This window comes from Xyrauchen texanus, chromosome 14, assembly GCF_025860055.1.
Source record: "Xyrauchen texanus isolate HMW12.3.18 chromosome 14, RBS_HiC_50CHRs, whole genome shotgun sequence".
NCBI classification, from domain to species: Eukaryota; Metazoa; Chordata; class Actinopteri; order Cypriniformes; family Catostomidae; genus Xyrauchen; species Xyrauchen texanus.
Genome location: NC_068289.1, coordinates 26261851 through 26287664, shown reverse-complemented (window position 1 = coordinate 26287664; position 25814 = coordinate 26261851). Strand labels below are relative to the sequence as shown.

Genomic DNA, 25814 nt, shown 5'->3' with positions numbered 1-25814 from the left:
ATAACAGGTGTTATAAAAAAATCTCATTTTTATCTTCCAAGCATATTCCCTCCAAATACTGGATTGAGTAGTATGGAATGTATTTTATTTTTATTTCTCCCACCTACATATAATTTTATTCAGAGTGTCTTGTATATCTCTTTAAAGTGCACTCTCTAAAATTCCTAAAATTTTTATTGGAATAGTTGTATTGTATGTATCAATTATATAATTTATTAATGGATGCATTTCCTTTTTTAATTTCTTTTACTTTAACATATGTTAATAAATATCTTCTTACCTGTAAATAATTAAAAAACAATTGTGAATTTGGAAGCACATTATTTTTTGCTAGGTTTGAAAAGGTATCCATTCCTTTATTAGTGAATAGTTGGTGATATATTTCAGACCTCTATCTGCCCAAAACTTTCCAAAATATTTATTGTAAATTAACAATATCTTTCTTAATTGTACTTTTTTTCTAACCAAATTCTAAAAGTACTAATAATACAAATATTATCTATTTATTTAAATGTGTTGCTTTGTTTGGGTAGGAACAGGGATATACTAATAGGTTCCACCATTTGATACATTTTCATCTTCCTCCATTTCACTTTATATTCAATATAGGTTGAATTTGTGCAGCTTTATAATAATTTATAAAATTTGGGAATTTAATCCTCCTAGACTTTTTGACAAAGTATTTTAAGACTTTGTAAGGTTTCCTATTATCCCATATATATTTACAAAGAAGCTTATCACATTGTCTAAAATCACGTGTGTGTGTGTGTGTGTGTGTGTGTGTGTGTGTGTGTGTGTGTGTATGTATATGTATGTATGTATGTATGTGTATATATATTATACTAATTGATAGATTTTGAAAAAGGAAAAACTTAGGGAGAATATTCATCTTTATGCTCTATTCATTTTGAAATCAGTAGTAGCCTATATGTATTTGTAATAGTTTTGAATTATATAAAGTTTTCAATTCAAAGAAATATAAAAGCTTTTATGTTTTAAATAGATTTAAGGTTTTAAAACGAATAAGCCTGTGTTTTCTTGTGGGCCTACATGAATTCACATACACATTGATATGCCAGCTGTTTTATATGTATATTTTTTATCACATTAAGAATTAGTTTGCAGCAGTCCTCTTGAGCTCTCGTAGCTGCCACTGTTTCTTCATCTTGTGTAAATGTCTTTAATTGCTTCATAACTTTACAGTTTTCCCATGTACTGTGCAAATCATGTGTTTTAAATCTTCATGATTTCATGCTGAACTGTTGAGCAGTGTAAATGCATTACATTTTAAAAATATTTTTAAAACAATGTTTTTTGCATTTTATGAATTTAAATTCTTATTTTCATAATCATCAGCTTTCAACAGAGAGGTATATCCCGCTGAGTCTCGCAAGGAGTGAATCACGTTTTCTTATACGATTGGTTGTGCACTGCAAATGTCGCTCATTCATGCGCATGGGTGCATAATCTAATCTATTTTTTTTATCTATTAATCTATTTATTTGGTTGCTTAGGAGACCTGGCTGGAGTCACTCAGCACACCCTGGATTCAAACTCACTACTCCATGGGTGATAGTCAGCATCAATACTCCCTGAGCTACTCAGGCCCCCTGTAATCTAATCTTAAATTCAGAATCGAAGCCTGAGTTGACAGAGAAAGTTGATGAGCTGCATCATGGTACCAATTAAGCCTGACTGGACTGGTTTGAATTTGTCAACCTGAAACCAATCTTGAAACCCTCTGTTCGTTCAGCGGCCTTCATGGTACAGGCAAAGAGACGACATAAAATAATAATGTTGTTACCAATCATTTATTTTAAACATCAAAATATAATAACTCAAAGTAAATAAAAAAATAATTTCAAGAAAATGGTAATTGGGCTTTAAAAATTAGTTCAGACTTTGTTCTCTCTCTCTCTGTGTGTATGTGTGTGTGTGTGTGTGTGTGTGTGTGTGTGTGTGTGTGTGTGTGTGTGTGTGTGTGTCTGTGTTTGGGGGTTGTTCTGCATTCTGTCTGTGTTAAGGCTGATTTATACTTGTGTGCGTTAAACCGACGGCTCCACGTAGTGGCCAATGTTTTAGTTTGCATTTTATAGTTCTGCATCTGTATTTGTGTTGTTCTGCAACTACACAGCCAAAATGCTAATTATACAGTCATAAATGAACAAAAGCAATGTAATTTGTGGATAATTTTTTTTTAAATTTTTTTTTTATATATATATTTGTTTTATTTATTTTTTATAATAATAAATAAAATAAAATACCCTGGCACAAACCAAAAAAAATCAACAACAACAACTGGACTGCCTCAGTTGACAGCACATACAGAGAAACTGAAAATATGAACATGAACAACAATATTCATGATCGATTTATAAGCCAGAACACAGTGGAAGAAAATAGGAAAACCTACAATGAGGGGGGGAAAAAACTTGGGAAAAAAAAAGGATATTATATTACATAATATATCGTAATTAAACTTCTAAAAGATTCAAGAGAGGTCCCCATGTGGCTAGAAATCTTTTTTTGTGAGCTGAGCTCACCAAAACGTAGCCACTCCATTTGAATAATGTAGAGAATCTAATTTAACCATCTCTTAATACAAGGTGCTTGTGGAGATTTCTAATCAAGAAGAATTACCTTTTTGGCTGCAATCATGCCCACCATTAAAGCCTGTTGATGGGTATGAGGGAGAGCACCAGTCAGATCAAAATAGCCGAAAATCGCCATATTGTGGTCAGGTTGAATATCAATTCTGTATGCTCTTGAAAGCAATTAAAAAAATGTTTGACCAGAAATCATGTAAAATAGGGCAAAACCAAAATAAATGTGCCAATATTCCCTCCACCGTCCTGCACCTAGAGGATCACCCTGTCCTACACCCCGATGCAATTAAAATGCGCTGGATCTAATACCATTGGTCAAAATGGATGATAACGGACGGAAATAAACAATTTTAATCCATTCAATAAATCTATCTCCAAATCCAAATTGTTTTAATGCTTCAAACATGTATGTCCATTCTATCTGATCGAAGACTTTTTGGGCATCTAACGAGATAACAGCTGCAGAGACGTTCACTAACCGCCGGTCCGTATATAAAATAATAAGAAGGCGAACATTACAGAATGAAAACCTTCCTGGAACAAACCCAGTTTCGTCAGGATGAATAATGGATAAGATGTGTGGTGCTAACCTGGAAGCCAATACTTTAATTAATACCTTTTGATAAAAATTTAAGAGGGCAATGGGTCTATAATTGCTGGATCTGTCCCATTTTTCCCTTTGTCAAAACTACACAAATATTTGCTTCATATAAAGAAGTTTCTTCCTTTTGGATTGACTCTTGTAGCATTCTCAGCATATAGGGGGCTTATTAAAAGCTTTAAAAAAAATTCACTGCCAAACAAATCAGGGCCTGCAGCTTTACTCGATGGAAAAGCTTGAATGGCATTTAGTAAATCTGCAACGGAAATTTCAGATTCAAGATCACTTCTAGAGGATTCACTAAGTTTTGGGAGGTTTAAGTTTGGAAAAAAAGTCACAATCATAGTTAAGAGTCTGTATCTTTAATTTTTGTAGTATATAGTTCAGAATAAAATTCCCTGAAACAATCATTTATCTCTTTAGGATTAGTTATTAAACTGCCCAGTTTCGATTTTATCATATGAATCGCTTTCTTGGCTTGTTCTCCCCTTAATTGTCTTGTAAGCAACCTCCCAGGCTTGTCCCCCAGCTCAAAATTCTTATGTTTATGTTTAAGAAGAAGGTTACTTATTTGCCTGTTAAGGATAGAATTATGTTCATACTTCAACTTTACGATTTTATTATAATCAGATTTTAAGAGAGACTTTCTATATGCTTGTTGGAGTACTGGCAGCATGTGATCTCACAGAGTCAACTATTCAGGGTCTTTTTCATGGAGGACTCGAACGACATGATATGGCCTCGCATCACAACCTTAAATGTATCCCACAAGATTGAATCTGAGACCTCTCCATTGTCGTTAGTCTCAAAAAACTCATCTATTTTTCCAGTTAAATATGATATAAAAGTTGGGTCTTTGATTAGCATTGGGTTAAAACGCCAGCAGTAATTTCACTCAGGCAAAATACCTTCAAGTTGAAGTGTGATTGGGCTGTGATCGGATATCAATATATTATGATATTTAGTGTTATTTATATTAGTAATCAATTTGGAAGTTACCAAAAAGTAACCAATTCTAGTGTATGATTTGTGAACATGAGAATAAAATGAATAATCCCTATACGTTGGATGCTGTAATCTCCAAATATCAACCATATTTCTAGATTTAATTAAGTTGTTAAGCATTCGTACTGAGGTAATCTTGAGTGGTGGTTTTGAGGAAAGTCTAACCATATAAGATTCCAAGTAACAGTTAAAATCTCCACCCACTATTACATTTGTGGAGTTTGTATCTGGAATTATGCTAAACATTTTGTGAAAGTATTCTGGGTCATCAAAATTGGGACCGTACATGTTGAGTAAAGTTATGGGGAGAGAATTAATATGCCCTTATACCATTATATAGCTACCCTGTGGATCAGCAACCATATAAGAGAGCCAAAAAAGAACATTCTTGAGGAAAAGAATAGCCACACCTCTAGCTTTGGCATTGAATGGGGCCTGGTAAACCTGAGATATCCAATTGGTTCAAGTCTACCTTGATGTACCTTGAAACTCACCAAGGTGAGTTTTTATATCAGCGTTAAGCGATTTTAAATGTGCAAATACTCTACTCCTTTTTATAACATGGCCAAGCCCTCGCACATTCCAAGAAGCCAATGTAATATTTCCCCCATTAATATTAGCCATCATTCTTTACAAAAAGTAAAACAATTAAAATGAGGCAGTCCATATAAAAAAATATATATATATATATATATATATATATATGTATGTGTATGTTTTTAAAACAAATAACAAAACACATAAATAACCCATAGAACTTCCCGGAACTTGAACATTCAAAGTCAACCAACACCCTCCTACATCTGGCTTCCCTGAAATGAAGCACTATGTTACCCCTTCGACACGGAAACACTACTCGCATGGAAATTCAGGGTTCATCCCCAGTCTCTTCACTCGCGGTACTCCCGCTCAACTCCACTTTCAAGTTATATACATTTAAAGTATTGACACTATTAACAGAAGTGCCGTCCAAAATTAATGCCTTTGTAAATGCTCTTAAAAAAAGAAAAATAAAGTGTCAACGGGCAATATAAAGTCAAGTCAATTTTATTTGTATAGCGCCTTCACATCGTTTCAAAGCAGCTTTACAGAATATCAGCATTAACAGACGATTAAACTGTAATGTCTATAAAATCGATTAATCATCATTGTGTAATTTAGATAAAATACGATTTTTAATAGTGTTTAAAAATAATTAAATGATAATTGTATTAATAACCCCAGTGAGCAAGCTGTAGGCGACTGTGGCAAGGAACACAAAACTCCATAAGATGTAGATTAATGGAGAAAAATAACCTTGGGAGAAACCAGACTCACTGTGGGGGCCAGTTCCCTCTGGCTAACATTATGAATGTAATGTAAATATTAATTATGTATAGGTAAAATCATGGTGTAAAATTATTAAACTAAGTGTTAAGGGTCAGTGATTAAACATCGATTGTGTTTGAACTGTAAGATTAATGACCAAAGTCTTTGAAGTCCATCTTGATTAATTGCATAAGTTCACATAGATGCAATTGTCCTTGTTAATTGGCTGATGAAGGCTTTTGTTGGCAATAGTTAGTCTAAGCATTTCATTTCAAGATCGTAGTCCATAAATAGACCGAGGTGATGCAGGTTGGAGTTGGCATCATTTCATCCTCTGAAGTCCGTCATAATAGGTTGAATTGATGTTTGGCTGGCACCGGCTGCATTTAGTCATCATCATTCTGCGACATGTAGCAGTGGAGTCCAACATGAAGCAGGAATGTTGCTGGATCCAGCCGGTTCTGGTGACCTCAGGATAGGAGTCCCGAGGTTGAGACAGGGAAACAAATAAAAAGATGTAAGTGTAGATGCCATTTAATTTATTGCAGAGTTAGAGATCATGCTCAATGTTTCTGGTTTCTGGTTCCGGCAGACCCAACTAAAGCAGCCTAATTGTGGGTTGGAGGATAAATTAGGTGTATGCCTGGCTAAATAGATGAGTCTTTAGTCTATACTTAAACTGAGAGAGTGTGTCTGCATCTCGAACAGTGTTTAGGAGACTATTCCATAGTTTAGGAGCCAAATATGAAAAGGATCTTCCTCCTTTAGTGGATTTTGATATTCTAGGAACTATTAATAGGCCAGAATTTTGCTATCTTAATGAACGTGTTGGAATATAGCGTGGTAGAAGATCACTTAAGTACTGCGGAGCTAGACCATTCAAAGCTTTGTACGTAGTTAACAGAATTTTAAAATCAATACGAATTTAACAGGTAGCCAATGTAACGATGATAAAATGGGGCTAATATGATCATATTTCTTGGTTCTCGTCAGCACTCTGGCTGCTGCATTTTGAACCAATTGAAGTTTATTTATTGATCTTGCTGGACATCCTCCCAGTAATGCATTACAATAATCTAGTCTTGAGGTCATGAATGCATGAATTAGTTTTTCGGCATCAGCAACCGAGAGCATGCCTTAATTTAGCAATATTTCTTAGGTGGAAGAATGCTGTTCTACAAACATTTGTAATTAGATTTTCAAAGGACAGATTGGTATCAAATATAACACCTAAGTTCTTCGCTGTTGAAGATGATGTAACAGTACATCCATCTAGAGTCAAATTATATTTTAGTGGCTTATTTTTAGAGTTTTTTGGTCCAATAATTAGAACCTCTGTTTTGTCAGAATTGAGTAGAAGGAAATTTCTGGCCATCCAATCTTTTATTTCATTAATACACTCTGCTAATTTTGAGAATTGTGAAATCTCATCAGGTTTTGAAGAAATATAAAGTTGTGTATCGTCAGCATAGCAGTGGAAACTTATTCCACGATTCCTGATAATATCTCCCAGGGGAAGCATATACATGATCCCTGTGGCAGTCCATATTTTACTTTTGTTTGGTTTGACAATTCCTCATTTACATAGACAAAGTGGTAGCGGTCTGCTAAATATGACCTAAACCATGCTAATGCCACTCCACAAATTCCAACATAATTCTCTAGCCTATTCAAGAGAATGTCGTGATCTATCGTGTCGAATGCAGCACTAAGATCTAAAAGCACTAGAAGAGAAATGCAGCCGCGATCAGATGATAAGAGCAAGTCATTTGTAACTCTGATAAGTGCAGTCTCTGTACTGTGATGAGGCCTAAATCCTGATTGAAATTCTTCATATATACTATTTATCTGTAGAAATGAACATATTTGGGAGGATACTACCTTTTCTAGTATTTTTGACATAAACGGGAGATTTGAAATCGGTCTATAATTAGCAAGTTCTCCAGGATTAAGTTGTGGCTTCTTAATTAGCGGTTTGATAATTGCCATTTTAAAGTTTCTTGGGACATGTCCTAAGCATAGCGAGGAGTTAATGATATTAAGAAGAGGTTCTGATATTACAGGAGATACCTCTTTTAAGAGCTTAGTTGGTATAGGATCTAACAAACAAGTTGTGGCTTTTGATGTTTCGATAAGTTTTGTCTTCATGACCTATGATGGCGAAGGATTGAAGTTGCACATGAGGGAAATTATTCAACACTGTTTTCTGAGGTGCTATGACAGATGATTGCATAATTCCAATTTTATTTCTGATTATTTCAATTTTATCTGTAAAGAAATTCATGAAGTCATTTCTCTTGAGCTGTGACGTAATATCTGTTTCGGTATAGGCTTTATTCCTAACCAATTTAGCCACAGTACTGAATAAACATCTAGGATTGTTGTGGTTATTTTCTATGAGTTTACTAAAATATGCTGACCTGGCAGCTTTGAGTGCTTGTTTGTAGCTACAGACACTATCCTTCCATGCACCCTGAAATAATTATAATTTTGTATTTTTCCACATGTGCTCCATTTTCCGAGCTGCTCTCTTGAGAGCATGAGTGTGATCATTGTACCATGGTGCAGGGCTTATTTCTTTAATTTTCTTTAATCGAAGTTGGACGACAACATCAAGGGTGCTAGAGAAGACTGCATTTACATTTTTTGTTATTTCATCAAGTTCTTCTAGGCTTTGGGGTTTATTGAGTATATGAGATAGATCTGGAAGAGTATTAGTGAAGCTATCTTTAGTGGTCGAAAGAATAGTTCTACCTGAATGATAGCGTGGTGTAGATTGAGTAACATTAGCTGATTGCAGCATGCAAGAGACGAGGTAATGATCCGAGATGTCATCGCTCTGCTGCAGAATTTCTATATTATCAACATCAACTCCATATGAAAGAATTAAATCTAGCGTATGATTATGGCAATGAGTTGGTCCTGTTACATTTTGTCTGACTCCAAGAGAGTTGAGAATATCGATAAATGCTAATCCCAATGTATCATTTTCATTATCTATGTGAATGTTGAAGTCACCAACAATTAAGGCTCTATCTACAGTAACTACAAGATCTGATAAAAAATTAGCAAATTCACTAAGGAAATCAGAATAAGGCCCGGGTGATCTATACACTGTAGCAAGGGTAAAGGACAACAGAGATTTTTTATTTATATTTGACGGTGTCACATTAAGCATTATTAGTTCAAAAGACTTACATTTATATCCTGTCCTCTGAGTAACACCAAAAACTTCACTGTAAATTGTAGCAACACCTCCTCCTCGATCCTTCAGACGAGGCTCATGTTTATAACAATAACCTGGGGGAGTAGATTCATTTAAACTAATATATTCATCTGGTTTAAGCCAGGTTTCAGTCAAACAGAGCGCATCCAATCTATGATCTGTAATCATTTCATTGACAATTAGTGCTTTGGTAGAAAGAGATCTAATGTTTAGTAGCCCTATTTTTATATGATGTGTATTTTTAATTTGTTTGTTTTGTTCAAGTTTGACCTTAATAAAATTTTTTCTAAATGATTTAGTGAGGGTATTGTGTTTCGTAGTTCGTGGAACAGACACAGTCTCTATGAGATATCTAGGTGATACAGTCTCTATGTGTTGTAGTTTATGTGACCTGTGTGACGTCTCAAGGCAGCTAGCAGACGTTCGGATTAACCAGTTTGTCTGCTTCCTGACAGGGGCCCCATTTAGTCAATTAATATCATTATTAAGCCTATGAGCCAAATTACTAGAGGACAGCGGCACCTTCCCTGGAGAGATGGAGTCCGTCTCTCTTTAGCAGGTCAGGTCTACCCCAAAAACTTTTCCAATTGTCTATAAATCCTATTTTATTCTGCAGACACCACTCAGACATCCAGCCATTCAGTGACACTAATCTACTATAAACCTCGTCACCATGACGAGCAGGGAGGGGACCAGAGCAAATGACAGTGTTTGACATCGTTTTTGCAAATTTGCACACCTCTTTAACATTATCTTTAGTGATCTCCGACTGGCGAAGCCGGACATCTTTAGTGCCGACATGGATAACAATTTTAGAAAATGTACGTTTAGCATTAGCCAGCACTTGTAAATTTGATTTGATGTCAGACGCTCTGGCCCCCGAAATGCAATTAACAATAGTGGATGGAGTCTCTACTTCCACGTTCCTTACAATAGAATCACCGATAACAAGGGCTCTTTCAATATGATTCTCAGTATCACTGAGTGGGGAGAATTTATTGGAAACCCTAACAGGAGCGGGAGAGTGGTGTCTCTTTGCTGAACGAGTATACCGCCGAGACGTCACCCAAATGCCCTGCTGCAGGGGCTCTATAGCCGGAACCAAAGTGCGTGTGTTGCTCTCTGTACTGCCCGCATCCGAAACAGTATCTACCGGCTTCTCTTTCTCACTGACCTCTACTAGCGTTCGGATGCGAGTCTCTAACTCATTAACCTTCTCCGTCAGCCTGACTAATTCCTTACATTTATCACAAGTGAATCCCTCACTGCTGATGGAGGAGGCTATTTTAAACATGTGACATGCAATGCATGAACAAATAACATGAGCCGATGCCATGACTTACCGCAAATTGTTCGTTGTTCCTGAGCGGTGAGGGTTTTGAGATTGATTTGAATCCCTCACAAAATTGTTTGTTGTTGGTGGTGGTTGTTCTTGATAAGCGGTGCTTTGAGATCGATGCAATAATCTGTGTACCGAAGAGCTTATAAAGTATTTTAAGAGAGATACGCGTGCTGTGCAGATGTTCTACATATGCCTCAACTTGGTCTCCACAAATTTCGCGGCCTCTGCAGTGTCAGTGAAGATCTTGAACTGTCCGTTGTGCTGTACACGGAGCCTCGCCGGGAAACTGAGACTGTGTGTAACCTTTAATTCTCTGTTCACGCGTCACCTCATTAAACGCCCGTCGCTGTTCCATATTAAAAAGTATTTCTTAAATTATTGTAGAATTAAAAACAAATTCAAATTACACTCACCTAAAGGATTATTAGGAACACCATACTAATACTGTGTTTGACCCCCTTTCACCTTCAGAACTGCCTTAATTCTACGTGGCATTGATTCAACAAGGTGCTGAAAGCATTCTTTAGAAATGTTGGCCCATATTGATAGGATAGCATCTTGCAGTTGATGAAGATTTGTGGGATGCACATCCAGGGCACCAAGCTCCCGTTCCACCACATCCCAAAGATGCTCTATTGGGTTGAGATCTGGTGACTGTGGGGGCCATTTTAGTACAGTGAACTCATTGTCATGTTCAAGAAACCAATTTGAAATGATTCGAGCTTTGTGACATGGTGCATTATCCTGCTGGAAGTAGCCATCAGAGGATGGGTACATGGTGGCCATAAAGGGATGGACATGGTCAGAAACAATGCTCAGGTAGGCCGTGGCATTTAAACGATGCCCAATTGGCACTAAGGGGCCTAAAGTGTGCCAAGAAAACATCCCCCACACCATTACACCACCACCACCAGCCTGCACAGTGGTAACAAGGCATGATGGATCCATGTTCTCATTCTGTTTACGCCAAATTCTGACTCTACCATCTGAATGTCTCAACAGAAATCAAGACTCATCAGACCAGGCAACATTTTTCCAGTCTTCAACTGTCCAATTTTGGTGAGCTCTTGCAAATTGTAGCCTCTTTTTCCTATTTGTAGTGGATATGAGTGGTACCCGGTGGGGTCTTCTGCTGCTGTAGCCCATCCGCCTCAAGGTTTTGCGTGTTGTGGCTTCACAAATTCTTTGCTGCATACCTCGGTTGTAACGAGTGGTTATTTCAGGCAAAGTTGCTCTTCTATCAGCTTGAATCAGGCGGCCCATTCTCCTCTGACCTCTAGCATCAACAAGGCATTTTCGCACACAGGACTGCAGCATACTGGATGTTTTTCCCTTTTCACACCATTCTTTGTAAACCCTAGAAATGGTTGTGCGTGAAAATCCCAATAACTGAGCAGATTGTGAAATACTCAGACCGGCCCGTCTGGCACCAACAACCATGCCATGCTCAAAATTGCTTAAATCACCTTTCTTTCCCATTCTGACATTCAGTTTGGAGTTCAGGAGATTGTCTTGACCAGGACCACACCCCTAAATGCATTGAAGCAACTGCCATGTGATTGGTTGATTAGATAATTGCATTAATGAGAAATTGAACAGGTGTTCCTAATAATCCTTTAGGTGAGTGTATATGTACCTACATTGCAACATGTTCATCATATTTATTATACATGTTGCCTGTATTGCAGGGAGCAAATTAATGAGAAAATACTGGATGCTTGCTCTCGAGTCACTTAAATAACAATAAATAAATATTCTGGCATACTTTAGACATTCCGTTCTGAAAAATAAATAATAAAATTAGTGAATAACTCTACCTCGCTCTCTTTTAGACTTTACAATGCATAGAGGCAATATAACCAACTCTCATCAGGTGCTTTTTAATTTGCTGATAAATTAGATGTTCTATTTCCATAACTTATGAAATATGATTATTTACAGCACACAATACTGTCAGCATACATTCAAATCATTTTGCAGATCACAAAGATTGCAAAGAGAATACAACACACATTATTTCACTCTCATATCAAATTAATATCAAGTAAAAGCCCTGAGAAAAAAAGTTTTAGAGTTTATAAGCTGTAAATAGATATCTTTATTGCATTTCACTTGTAACTTCATGAAATATAAACGGAATAAAAAAACAGCAGATGCTCCTGATTGGGACAATTGCTTTAATTGCCAAGTCCAAATACAACGTGACACACCTGGTTACAAAGTGCACCAATCACAGCTGTTGGGTCTCCATCGATGCGGATTTACATTTCTGAAGAGGTGCATGCCCAGGCACAGATGACTGTGGCAGCAGTGGAGTCATTCACGTTCCAGGGCACTACCATCTCACAGGACCTGAAGTGGGAGCCCTACATTGACTCCATTGTGAAAAAGGCTCAGCAGAGGTTGTACTTCCTTTGCCAGTTGAGGAAGTTCAACCTGCCACAGGCGCTGCTAATACAGTTCTACTCAGCAGACATTGAGTCTGTCCTCTGTACTTTAGTAATGGTCTGGTTTGGTGCAGCAATGAAATCGGATATCCGAAGACTACAAAGGACAGTTTGGACTGCTGAGAGGATTATTGCTTGCCGCCTGCCCTCCCTTCAAGAACTGTACACTTCCAGAAAAAGGCTGTAAAAATTACTCTGGACCCCACTCACTCAGCCCACTACCTTTTTGAGAGGTTGCCTTCTGGCTGACGCTACAGAGCACCAGAACCATCAGGCAATAATTATGTGCATTTCACAGTTTAGTCTTTTTATCCAACATACCCACCTCTTCTGCCATTACATTCCCTTGCATTCCTGATTCTGATTCTTCTGATAAACAGTAACTAGTTATGTCCAAACCTTTCTACTATGTCTCAAAGTTGTGTGGGTGTTTGTGATGTAGGTGTATGGGGGATTGGTGTGGCTACTCAGAAGGTGAATCTGAACCAGGTGCCACTGGGTCGAGATAGTCACAGTTTGGTACTAAGAAACGATGGCTCCATATACCACAACAATGAGGAGAAGAACCGATTGCCTGCAAACAGCCTGCCTCTGGAGGGGGATGTAGTGGTATGTTAGTTCTGTTTGTGTCTTGGTTACAATTGAGGGCAAGATTGTGAGCCATCAATAGCTGTACTGTGGAATATACATATAAATAATGTGCAAGACATTGCTTGTGGTCTCTTTTTTTTTTTTCAGAGCCTGACATATGACCATGTGGAAATGAGCTTGTACTTGAATGGAAAGAACATGCACTGTCCAGCATCAGGTATTCGAGGGACAGTGTTCCCTGTAGTTTATGGTGAGTCAGTTATATTGTTCATATACACCTTTTTCCTGAACGTGGAAATGTTGCACAATTCATAACATACACGTTTTGGTTTTCCGGACTCTAGTATTTTCTCTCGGGTCCGCGTGGATAATTAGATGTTTAGCATATTATATTAAAACAATTATTTAATAAAAAGTGTGGATAATACAATCACATGTAAGTAGTTTGAATTTTATATTAAGGCTTAAAAAGACATTATTTTAATTGGCTTACTTCAGTCTTTTTGGTCTGGAGAGTAAGTATCCCGTTCTGAAATTTACATTGTTATTTTTAAAAACAAAAAGGAAACTTTATTTTTCATGATGTGAAATTCCTTTCATATTTAAGTTCATATGAACCCCTAGGTCTCTAATCTTCTCCCCCTCTCTTTCAGTGGATGACAGTGCCATCGTCGACTGCCAGTTCACTGATTTCTACCATACTCCTCCTGAAGGCTTTGAAAAGATTCTGTTTGAACAGCAGATCTTTTGAATATTCAGCTACAGTATGTGTGCATACACGCAGAGGAAAGTGGAACTGGAAAGTGAGGAGTTGCTGCACATACTTCTGTCTCTTTCAATGTTGATTTTGCCTTTGCTGTTACTAATGCTGCTCTTGTCTGTGGAAGACAAACCAGGCTTTATATGTGTGTGTGTGTGTGTGTGTGTGTGTGTGTGTGTGTGTGTGTGTGTGTGTGTGTGCACGCGCGCTTATATGCACAAGTGAGACAGAGAATCTCTAATCCAGATAACACTTCACATAAAGAGGTATTAGGGAGTCCAGCAGGGGGTGCTCACCCTGCAGACTAGGGCTGAAACGATTAGTTGACATTATCGGCAATAAAAAATTGTCGACAATTTTCATTGTCGAATAGTCGTTTGATCTCATTTAACGTAACATGAGATCACATTAGACTGTAATGATGACACGTGAGAGCAGCACTGCAGCTCGTGCCTGACTGCGGAGAGGAAGAATTACACAGCTCACAGTCCAGATGCACTCTAAACCTTCCAAACAGCTTCAGCTTATGTAGATCGCAAAGTACAAGGGAATTATACAAAAATAACAAATAAGTCAATACAGAGGCACTATCGTTGTGGAATAAGCGGAGCTGGAGCTCTTTAAAGGAAACTCCCCAGTGTTGCATCTTAAATGCAGTTATATTTAATGTGCTTTAGCTTTATTAAAGTTCAAATAATATGGAAGCAGGTCATGTAATTAACTATAAATTCAGAAACTGGCATTTCTCTGTGTGGTCAGCGCCTCTTGTATGAGTTGCGCGAATGTCCCGATCTAAGGGGGAGAGATTGAAACTGCACCCGGCTGATGCACTCTGTTGTGGGTACGCTCATCACAGTCGGGGCACAAGCTGAATAATCGGTTAAGAGCTAATGATTAATCGCTGAATAATCTTTCTAATAATCGTTAGATTAATTGATTTTCAAAATAGTCGTTAGTTGCAGCCCTACTGCAGACTGTGTAGGCCCTAAAGCCCCAGTATAGTGATGGGGACACTATACTGTAAAAAGGCACCATCCTTCAGATGAGACGTTAAACCGAGGTCCTGACTCTCGGTTTAACGTCTCATCGGACACTTCTCAAAAAGAGTAGGGGGTGTAACCCCGGTGTCCTGGCCAAATTCCCCCCATTGGCCCTTATCAATCATGGCTTCATAATAATCCCCATCCATTAATTGGCTCTATCACTCAACTCTCTCCACTCCACCAATAGCTGGTGTGTGGTGAGCGTATGTGTGGTGAGCATACTGGCGCACTATGGCTGCCGTCGCATCATCCAGGTGGATGCTGCACCCTGGTAGTGGTTGAGGAGAGCCCCCTGTTCTCTGTGTAAAGCGCTATATAAATGTAACATTCATTCATTCATTCACATAAGCACCTGAAGACACTTATTTATATCTACTTTCTGTAATGGGTGATAAAGATGTGTATTGATAAACTGAGCTTATCTTTGTATTTAATGTCAGTGTACAGTGATCAGCAGTTGATCAGGTTTGTTATTTTGGTACTCTTTACTTGATTTGAATTATTGTTGTTGATTTATCATTGACTTTCTATCTCTACACACATATCTATTATCTTGAATGAAAGGCTTGTATTTGTACAAACCAAACCTCTTGTTAAAATATATGATCAGAAACTAGTGATTTCTGATGAGTTTGTTATGGCCATTACCTTTTACCTAAACTTGGCACGTTTCATCATTCCCTTTTCCTGTTGATAAAGTGTTACGTAGCAGTTTACAGTACTTTCCAAATTGTATTTTGTTCTCTACCTTTGTGATCTTGTCTGTTGCACATAATAATAATAAGTGACTTAAGCTGGACAGGCTACAGCATTTTAAATACCCACCAAGACATGAACTGTGGTGGGTAATATTTTACACTACAGATTAGAGCTTGTTGGACCATTCTTTTTTTTTTTTGTGACAATCCCGTTTTTATTCTGTTAATTAAACATGATCAATCTTAAAGGTTTTGAATGTACCACTCAGGCTCATATCTTACCAAAACCCTTCATACATGTTGAACTAAAGGTTAGTCATGATCTTCATTTTGCATTAATATTTTATTGTTTGAAAAAAAAAAAAAATCCTCCATAATAGTTTGACCAGAAGTAGATGTAACAGTATATTCTTTAACTATTCAGTCTCTTTTTCTTTTTCTTTCAGAAAATGTTCTCTGAAATTGACTCTTTTTGTCCCATACAAAAAGCTTGAATTCTGTCTGTACACTGTCTTACAGAACATTCCACAAGTGCTGTATTTAATAAACTTAAGTATTCTATATCTGCATCAAAGACCTGTGTCGGTGTGAAACGTTGAGAACAAGCAAGTGTACCTATTTATTATTATTAAGCAGAAAACAGCAGTTTTATTTAATTGGAACTTTTCTCCAGAAACTTAATTCTATCTTTGATAAAATGTGTGGGAGTTACTATTTAGTGAATGCGCAGTAACTGAACATTTGTCCTTTATTTCCTAGGCTTTTTTGGCTATCCACTGGAAACTGTTGATTTGTCTTGTGTCTGCTGCCACCTAGTGGTTATTTTGATATTTGGAGATTGTGTATTTTTTCCCACCCCAAATTGTTGGAACGCCCCTTTAAATGTATAGTTCCCCCAAAATGTAAATTGTCATCATTTACTCACCCTCATGTTGTTCCAAACCCATATAACAATGTGAGGCAAAATATTAGTCCCTGTCACCATTCACTTTCAGTGCATATTTTGTTAGGGATAAGTAAATTATAACAGAATTAGCATTTCTGGGTAATTTATTATATTCTAACACACATAAGATAAACTATAGCTATAATAAAATGTCGATATCTGTATGTAAATTTGTATATAAACCCTTTTCAAGAGATGTATGTCTTAAAATGGTAATCCTATTAAAAGTGAATCCCATTTAAACCCAAAGTTAAGAGTTTTGTAAACATATGGACAGTGGAACCTTATACTGTATATGAGGCAACTGTTACTGCTTTAAGATAACTGGTGTCCTACCAATTAATAAATGCATGTAGTCCAACTTCCCCTTTTAAAAACTAGTCACAAAGATAAAAATGGCAACAAAAAAAAAACAACATATTATAAACCTTATCACCTTGTTTTATGAATATTAGATGATGTAACAATGATAATTAATATCTATATCCACTATCTTATTGTGTCATATAGCTCACTTTGTGCCATTAAGATTAATGAAGCAAAATATTGTTAGATTAGACTATGAACACCCAGTACAACTCTGGCATCCCTCAGTGCTGCTTTTTTCCTCTGCAAATCCTGTTCCTGCTTCTCCAAGTCTAGAAAACACAAAAAGCAAAGTATGGTAATTCTCAAAAAACTGTGTGATGTGTGTCCCCATGCTACAAATATCAGTAATAGAACACTAAACTTAGTACTAAACCTTAGTTACTTAATAGATGAAACTGTTTAGTGTGTAATGCAAAATTATTTTAAATTTTAAATTAAATTAAAATATGCTTTCACAATCTGTGCATTTTAATAAAATGCTTAATCCAATTCATTAATCTGTGACATTGCTGTGACATGTCCCCCTTTAAAAATGGTCAAGTTCAATAGTTCTTTTATAGAGAAAATGTCTATAGTGGTAACAAAGAACGGTCTCCTAAATAATGTACCTCGTTCTAGTTGAGTAATAATCCTTGGTAGCCGTCCAGATGCCTCCAATACTTTCAACGCAACATTGTAGTCTGTGGAATTTTTAATAGAGATCACAGTTTTTCATTAGTATAAACAAACACTCAGCATTTAAAAGGTTTCTACAGAGATTAGAATTTAAAGGGACAATTCACCCCAAAATGAAATTACTTTTCACAGCTATCTGACTTCGGAATGAGCAGCACGGTGGAAAGCCGCACATATGTTTGTGTATGTTATGATGTTAAAGCCTATTGGCTATAAAAAAAAAATTAACAAAATGAGCTGTTCAACACATCTCACTCCAACGTCCTGTTTCAGTAGGATATACGTCAAAACACCAAAGTTAACTGCACTCGTCAAGGCAGATCACTACGATTTTAACAGCTCACTGGAGGGGAAGATTATCATAGAATAATGACTTAAACTAGTCTGTTGACCCTTGTCCTCACACAAAGCTATCGTATGACTTCAGAAGACTTGGAATATAGCGCACAAGTCATATGGACCACTTTATGATACTTGTATGCATCCTTTTTGAAAGCTTGAAAGGCCTTGCATTTTAATTGGGGGAAGAAAAGAAAAAGAAAATCGACCAATTCTTTAAAATTTATTCTTTTTTGTTCCACAGGGATAAAAATTTCATACGTGTTTTTAACTAAATTACTTTTTCATTTTTGGATGAACTTATTAAGTTATATAACTGATAAACTTTGCTTCTCACCCTTGTAGCTGGCTTCCTTTGTTTGTACTCTTTCACCCAGGCTGATCAGCTGAGACAGAAAATCAGAGAAGATTTCTTTAATGCATCCAGCCTCATTGCATCTAGCCCAGAATATGGTGGCACTGCACTCTGTGCTTGCCATAGCATCCACACTACAAGCATCTGCTGCAGTGAGACAATCAGGTGGGGTAGATGCCCCTAGCAGAGGGGAAAGTTCTGGTAGGTGATCAGTTGTGACATCAGATGCCGGGAGTGGTTGTATTGCAGAAGGTAATGCTGCTGGAATGCCTGCAAGTGAGCTTGAATGGTTGGGAGACCCTGGTTGACACGAAGGAACATCGCTTGAATGGTCCTGGTGTGGTGTAGGGTCAACAGAACCTGAGACATGCGGGTTGGTGGTTTGAGCATTGGATTCTAGGGAGGTTATATTTGTGGGTGGCATCTCCCCATGTTTAGATACAACAACAGACCCAGGTGAGGTACACACAGCAGCTGGGACGGAAGGTGAACAAGGTTCTAGACTAGTCTCTGAAAGGCGGAGAGAGAGAAAATAAACAATCTATTGCCACTACTGCACTAGAATGGCAATTCTGTGCAATGCTTTTCACAGTACCGTGATGTTTAGGAGTGGGTAATAGACTGGCATGCATAAAGATTAATCTACATTTTTTAATTTGTCTAAATTAATTTAATTTCTAATGTTTTAGAAGTCACACACACAACAGTAGAAAATGTCAGGGTTTTGTAATGTGAATAAGGACCAAAATGCAGAAATGAGAAACAAAAATATTTATTAAACATACAAAAGTAAACAGTTAAGCAAAAACTCATGATGGAGAAAAATAAACAACTAGACCAAATACAGACAGGGAACGGCCTCTGTGGCCATGGGCTCTGGTAGCGACAGGAACAGCCTCTGTGGGCGCTGGTAGCAGCAGAATTTTTCTGCTACAGGGGAACGATCTCCGTGGCTGGGAGCGCAGGCTGTGACGGGAATGGCCTCTGTGGCCATGAGCACTGGCAGCAGCAGGAGAACTGCCTCTGTGGCCGTGGACACTGGCTTCCTGCCGCCATCTCCTGGCAGCTGGAACGACCGCCGACCTCCTGGCAGTTGGCATCGTACTTCCTCTGATGATGGCGTCGAGAAGCCCGAGAGGCACCTACTTCCACTGAGGGAGCAATACTTTTGTTTTGGTGAAAATAATTCTCTCCCCAATTTGGAATACCCAATGTGCTCCAAGTCCTTGTTGTGGCATAGTGACCCGCCTCAATCTGGGTGGCGGAGGACGAATCTCAGTTGCCTCCACATCTGGAGACCATCAATCTGCGCATCTTTTCATGTGGCTTGTTGTGCGCGTTACCGCGGAGACCTAGCACATGTGGAGGCTTCACGCTATTCTCCGTGGGATCCATGCATAACTCACAACGCACCTCACCGAGAGTGAGAAACACATTATGGTCACCACGAGGAGGTTAACCCAATGTGACTCTACCCACCCCAGCAACTGGGCCAATTGGTTAATTAGGAAGTTAAAAGTTTGCATACGGCTGTCTGATTGTGGCCCAAACCCAAAGATAGCACCAAAAATTCCATAGCATACTCCCACACTGACTTTGCCCCCTGCTGAAGCTTAAAGAGCCTTTCTACCTGTGTGGCTCGAAGTCGTGGAGGGGAAATTGGGGAAAAAGAACTCATTCCTGCTGGGTCCAGTTTGGTCAGATCGTTATGCCAGGGTTTTGTAATGTGAAAGAGGACCCAAATGCAGAAATTAGATAAACTAAAATATTTATTAAACAAAACTAAATGGAGAAACAAAAACTCTCACGATGGAGAAAATTAAACAGACAAAAACAGAACAAATGATACCTGACTGGGAACAAACAGAAATACAAGGAACCAACTGGACAAGGGAACAAAATTATCTAACAGCATAGACAAGACAAAGCAGAGAATATAAAGGGAAAGGAGGATGAAAACAGGTGCTGCCCATAATCACCAGCAGTGCTAATCAGCACTGCCAAAGCAACGCTGATTGTGCTGCTGAGCAGAACACAAGCACATGGGACAACCTGAGAGATGGGTGGAGGAAACTGTCACAATCCTGCCATAACAAGAATAAAACAAGACCATGGCAGGATCATGACAAAAAAAAATATTTTAACCCTTTAACCTCTGAAGATGTTTTAAAAATGTTCAGTTTCAGTGGCATGCCCAAAAGTAAAGGCTTATAACTCAACAAAAAAATTGTTTGGTATAATTTTTTTTTTTATGAAATAGATTATGATAAATTATGAGAGACTCAGCATAAGAAACTGCAGAAAATTAACAAAAAAACTTGAGCCAAAAATTTACTTTTTTCTTATTGTTCTGATTTGATATTATATATTTAGTTTTGTTCCCAATCATGTCACCTGTAACTGTTGATACGACAATACAAAAAAAAAAAAAAAAATTATCCTTGTGTCCAAAAAAGTGTCCAATCAAATAAAACATAATAATTCCACACATGCAAATACAACAATGACTCTCTCTCCAAAGCATGCAGGCATGAGAAACAAGATCTCATTCAGTTCCATTCTGTCATTTTTGCCATTACAGAGTATGTGTCATGTATTTGGGCAACATCTCCTGGTGGCCATTTGTAAATAGAGTGAACGATCCACTCTGTCCATATATGGATGACTTTCACCTAGGGTAGCAGCGATCTGAATCCTAATATGACTAGTTTAGCGTACCTTGACGCTGGACAACTTACTACAAATTTTTTTATGAAGTCCAGGAAATCGAACGTGTTTTTAGCCAGATAGCACATTATGTGCTGTGTGCACTTTGTGCTTCGTATGGATTATCTAATAATCTATGCATCCAATTATGTTAGGTGTGGTCTCATTTTAACGGGAATCCCCTCTTCTAAGTAATGGTAATGATATTTTATGTTCTGTTAATGTTTTTTGAAGTTATTAGTGAAAACACGTCATACAAGCAACACCTTTTTTACATTTTACAAAACATATCTCAAAGACATACTTAGCTATTACTCGCTATAATTTTGTCTGTGAGTAAAACAAATCTGCTGGTTGTATTCTACACTTTGTGATATTTCCAATTGAGCTTAAAGAGTTAAAAAATATTTATTATTTTAAATGCATCAAATACATTTCAATGGGTGTATTTAAAAGTATAATTTATTAATTATAATTGATTAATACATATGTATAAAATGTCATTCATAATTAATTGATTAAATAAACCTTAGCAGTCCTAATATACTGTATAATGTGTCCGTAAAACTAAAAACCTTGCAAATGCATCGAATGGGTATAGTTTCCAAAATTGTGTGGAAAAATGCCTATACCTTATGTGTGCAGTAAGATAAAAAATACTCTCAAAATACATGATATAACAAAAATTAAACTTAAACCATCTACTGTAGGAATCCAAAACCTATACTTGTCCCCAATATACTGTATACAGTATATACATACCAGTGTAAATTTTTTCCCCCACTTTTAGCACTGATTGCCACTCAGAGTCACACCATTGCAACTATGTCAGCAATGAGACAGGAAACGAGAGAATATGTCTACCTGATTCCATTGAAGATCCTGAATCCATAATAACAGTACATGGAACAGTGACATGGTAAGTATCAGACGTTAATAAACACTGAGACACATCCTAAGAAAGAGAAAAAGTACTTTAAACAATTATATAGCTTACTAATGCAGTTATAGTAAGTTAAGAGTGATTATGATGAATAGAGTATTATAATGGACGGTAATGTTTACAGCACAGGAAATGAGGGAGATGTGTTCTGTACAGATGGACTCACTGAGTCGATGTCAGTGTCATCACCATCAGCTTCTGTAAAAAATGAGATTATATTTTTTTACAGAATTAAATGAAAATTGATGCCTCGCTTTCCTTTATTTTCAAAGACTGACTAACAGTGTTCATTTGTACCTGTGGTTGATTGATTGAATTCTTCACAGGACCTGCAGTGAGACATTTTGCAAGAGCATATATAGAGGTGAAATAAGGAATTTTGCTGTCTTCAGGACAATCAGGTTGTCATCCATAATTACAGTAAATCTGACACTTTGTGAATGCAGCATAATTATGGATGTAAGTAGTAAAAACAAAACTGCATTAACAATGGTACTTTGGCAGAAACTATGGTTACCATGGCACATTTTTGTAAGGGTTAAAGATATACACTTTGTCAATGCACTGTACAATAGTTACAATATATGTTTTGTGCTAGTTAGAATTTGAGTGAAAATTAGTCAACATACCTTCTATTTTCAGGCACAGGAGTTGACTGCTATTAGGTTAACAAAGAGGCATTACATTACTGTTAAAACATACTGGAATGATCTTGTTTTAAATTGTAAAAATAAATAGGTACTCAACAGGGTGTGTTGCATTTAAACAGATTTAAACTAAAGCAGTTCTAGTGAAGTTTACCATGAAGCTACAGTATTAAATTTGGTTTATGTAGACACATTTTAAAAAGTCTAATGTTATTATCTGAGACTCACTTTGTGCTGTTTTGGAGGCATACACTTCTCCAGAAGAACTACAGGGTCAATGCTGCTTTGAATTTCATCATCTATGACAAAGACATACTTTTTTATTTTTACAATTTATTGACAATAGCTTATTTTATGCAGACCATGAAATATCTGTAACACTTTCCAATAAGATTAGGTATCATGAACTAACAATGAAGAAATTATTTTTAACAGCTTTCAAAAATACAATTGTGCATTGTTAGTTCATAGTGCATTAACAAATGTTGTATGTTACAAATACAACTTTTGATTTAAAAAATGTATTACTCTATTTTGTTGAAATTAACATTAACCAAGATGAATTAATGCTGTAAAAGTATTGTTCATTGTTAGTTCATGTTAACTAATGTTACCAAATGAAACTTTATTGTAAATTGTTACCGAAATATCTGTAATTCACATTCTCATTTGGACCTTAAAGGTTAACAGGCATTTCTTTGTATTGTGACTTTAATAAATACCTGAGTATGCAAGACATTTTTTGCAAGTCAACTTTGCTTTCTTCCTTCTCGGCGTTTCCACTTTTGGTGACCTAAAAGAACACAAACACGACATCATCTGTTATCATTGTGATTATTCAATTAACAATATTCTGTGATGATAGGTTAGATTAGGTCACAAACGTACACAGGCACTGCACTCACCTTGTTGGTAAATAAAATTCACTCTGTAAATACAAAAACAAGGTCTATCATCTCTGAATATGAAACGTTAATGTAAAATGCATTTATACCATGTAAACAATGATCTCATCTATGTTATATAGCTTTACCTACCATTTAAATATGATCTATTCTACTATGGTGTGTTCCGCTTTATTATATTCTATTATCATTGACGGTTATAAAGTGAAGTGTAAACTTGAATAGAACAGAACCAGACAGTTTTTTGCAGGGTCATAGCAAACTGATTTTCAATCTGATCAAAGTTGTCTGTTCTTTTCTGTCCGAATTAACTAGACTTTACACTGTACAAACCAATAATTATGAAAATTAATGCAGAAAACATCAAGTGTTTATGAGAATAAAGCTGATACATGATTGTGAGTGTGTGTGCATGTGTGTGTGCTGACCCCGCCATGCCATCGTCCTGAACTGTCTGCTGATCCACCATTTGCAGTGTGATTCAGACCAGACGTCGAGGCACTATTTACTGCATCTAACAAACACACACAGACACCAGTGTATCTCATGCTAGAAACTTCTTCACAGTTGAACTCAATGCTTGTGTCATTCCTATTCAGCTCATGAAAAATAATTATTTAGTGTCTTTACAGTAAGAAATGAAAAATTATGCTCCTCTTTATTTTCAAAGCCACACACACATAGTGTTAATTTCTACCTGAGGTTGTCGATGCATTGATTTCTTCACAGGGCCTGCAGTGAGACAATACAAACCTTACAGACAACATCTTTGTCATTATTTTGTTAGTATACTGGATAGTGGCCATTCTAGAACATGTTTCATACTGGGTTCTTTACTTATAAGGAAATAAATAAATTAGGGCTGTCAATCGATTAAAATGTTTTAATCCAATTAATTACATGGTGTTCCAATTAATTAATCGCGATTAATCGCATTTAATCGCATATACAAATATTTGCTGAGAAACCCCCTCATATAACAATAATTCAATATACAGTGAGGAAAATAAGTATTTGAACACCCTGCTATTTTGCAAGTTCTCCCATTTAGAAATCATGGAGGGGTCTGAAATTGTCATCGTAGGTGCATGTCCACTGTGAGAGACAAAATTAAAAAAAAAAAATCCAGAAATCACAATGTATGATTTTTTAACTATTTATTTGTATGATACAGCTGCAAATAAGTATTTGAACACCTGAGAAAATCAATGTTAATATTTGGTACAGTAGCCTTTGTTTGCAATTACAGAGGTCAAACGTTTCCTGTAGTTTTTCACCAGGTTTGCACACACTGCAGGAGGGATTTTGGCCCACTCCTCCACACAGATCTTCTCTAGATCAGTCAGGTTTCTGGGCTGTCGCTGAGAAACACGGAGTTTGAGCTCCCTCCAAAGATTCTCTATTGGGTTTAGGTCTGGAGACTGGCTAGGCCACGCCAGAACCTTGATATGCTTCTTACAGAGCCACTCCTTGGTTATGCTGGCTGTGTGCTTCGGGTCATTGTCATGTTGGAAGACCCAGCCTCGACCCATCTTCAATGCTCTAACTGAGGGAAGGAGGTTGTTCCCCAAAATCACGCAATACATGGCCCCGGTCATCCTCTCCTTAATACAGTGCAGTCAGCCCTGTCCCATGTGCAGAAAAACACCCCAAAGCATGATGCTACCACCCCCATGCTTCACAGTAAGGATGGTGTTCTTGGGATGGTACTCATCATTCTTCTTCCTCCAAACACGGTTAGTGGAATTATGACCAAAAAGTTCTATTTTGGTCTCATCTGACCACATGACTTTCTCCCATGACTCCTCTGGATCATCCAAATGGTCATTGGTAAACTTAAGACGGGCCTTGACATGTGCTGGTTTAAGCAGGGGAACCTTCCGTGCCATGCATGATTTCAAACCATGACGTCTTCGTGTATTACCAACAGTAACCTTGGAAGCGGTGGTCCCAGCTCTTTTCAGGTCATTGACCAGCTCCTCCCGTGTAGTTCTGGGCTGATTTCTCACCTTTCTTAGGATCATTGAGACCCCACGAGGTGAGATCTTGCATGGAGCCCCAGTCCGAGGGAGATTGACAGTCATGTTTAGCTTCTTCCATTTTCTAATGATTGCTCCAACAGTGGACCTTTTTTCACCAAGCTGCTTGGCAATTTCCTGTAGCCCTTTCCAGCCTTGTGGAGGTGTACAATTTTGTCTCTAGTGTCTTTGGACAGCTCTTTGGTCTTGGCCATGTTAGTAGTTGGATTCTTACTGATTGTATGGGGTGGACAGGTGTCTTTATGCAGCTAACGACCTCAAAC

General features: G+C 37.3%; 2 protein-coding genes across 2 annotated transcripts in view; one reads left to right on the top strand and one right to left on the bottom strand.

Annotated features, from left to right (window-relative positions):
• The window catches only part of LOC127655080 (SPRY domain-containing protein 7), an 18880-nt gene extending 2679 nt beyond the window's left edge, over positions 1 to 16201 (top strand). The window contains exons 3-5 of the mRNA XM_052142688.1: positions 12978 to 13144; positions 13274 to 13376; positions 13780 to 16201. Coding sequence (XP_051998648.1) covers positions 12978 to 13144; positions 13274 to 13376; positions 13780 to 13877 — 368 coding nt within the window. The 3' untranslated portion in view covers positions 13878 to 16201. The remainder of the gene's footprint in view (positions 1 to 12977; positions 13145 to 13273; positions 13377 to 13779) is intronic.
• LOC127655077 (uncharacterized) overlaps positions 13942 to 25814 on the bottom strand; it is a 26757-nt gene continuing 14884 nt past the window's right edge. The window contains exons 12-23 of the mRNA XM_052142685.1: positions 24210 to 24244; positions 23941 to 24026; positions 23513 to 23535; positions 23330 to 23400; positions 22836 to 22906; positions 22590 to 22618; positions 22258 to 22289; positions 22127 to 22158; positions 21882 to 21972; positions 18294 to 18821; positions 17551 to 17622; positions 13942 to 17211 (exon numbers count right to left, since the gene is read on the bottom strand). Coding sequence (XP_051998645.1) covers positions 17123 to 17211; positions 17551 to 17622; positions 18294 to 18821; positions 21882 to 21972; positions 22127 to 22158; positions 22258 to 22289; positions 22590 to 22618; positions 22836 to 22906; positions 23330 to 23400; positions 23513 to 23535; positions 23941 to 24026; positions 24210 to 24244 — 1159 coding nt within the window. The 3' untranslated portion in view covers positions 13942 to 17122. The remainder of the gene's footprint in view (positions 17212 to 17550; positions 17623 to 18293; positions 18822 to 21881; positions 21973 to 22126; positions 22159 to 22257; positions 22290 to 22589; positions 22619 to 22835; positions 22907 to 23329; positions 23401 to 23512; positions 23536 to 23940; positions 24027 to 24209; positions 24245 to 25814) is intronic.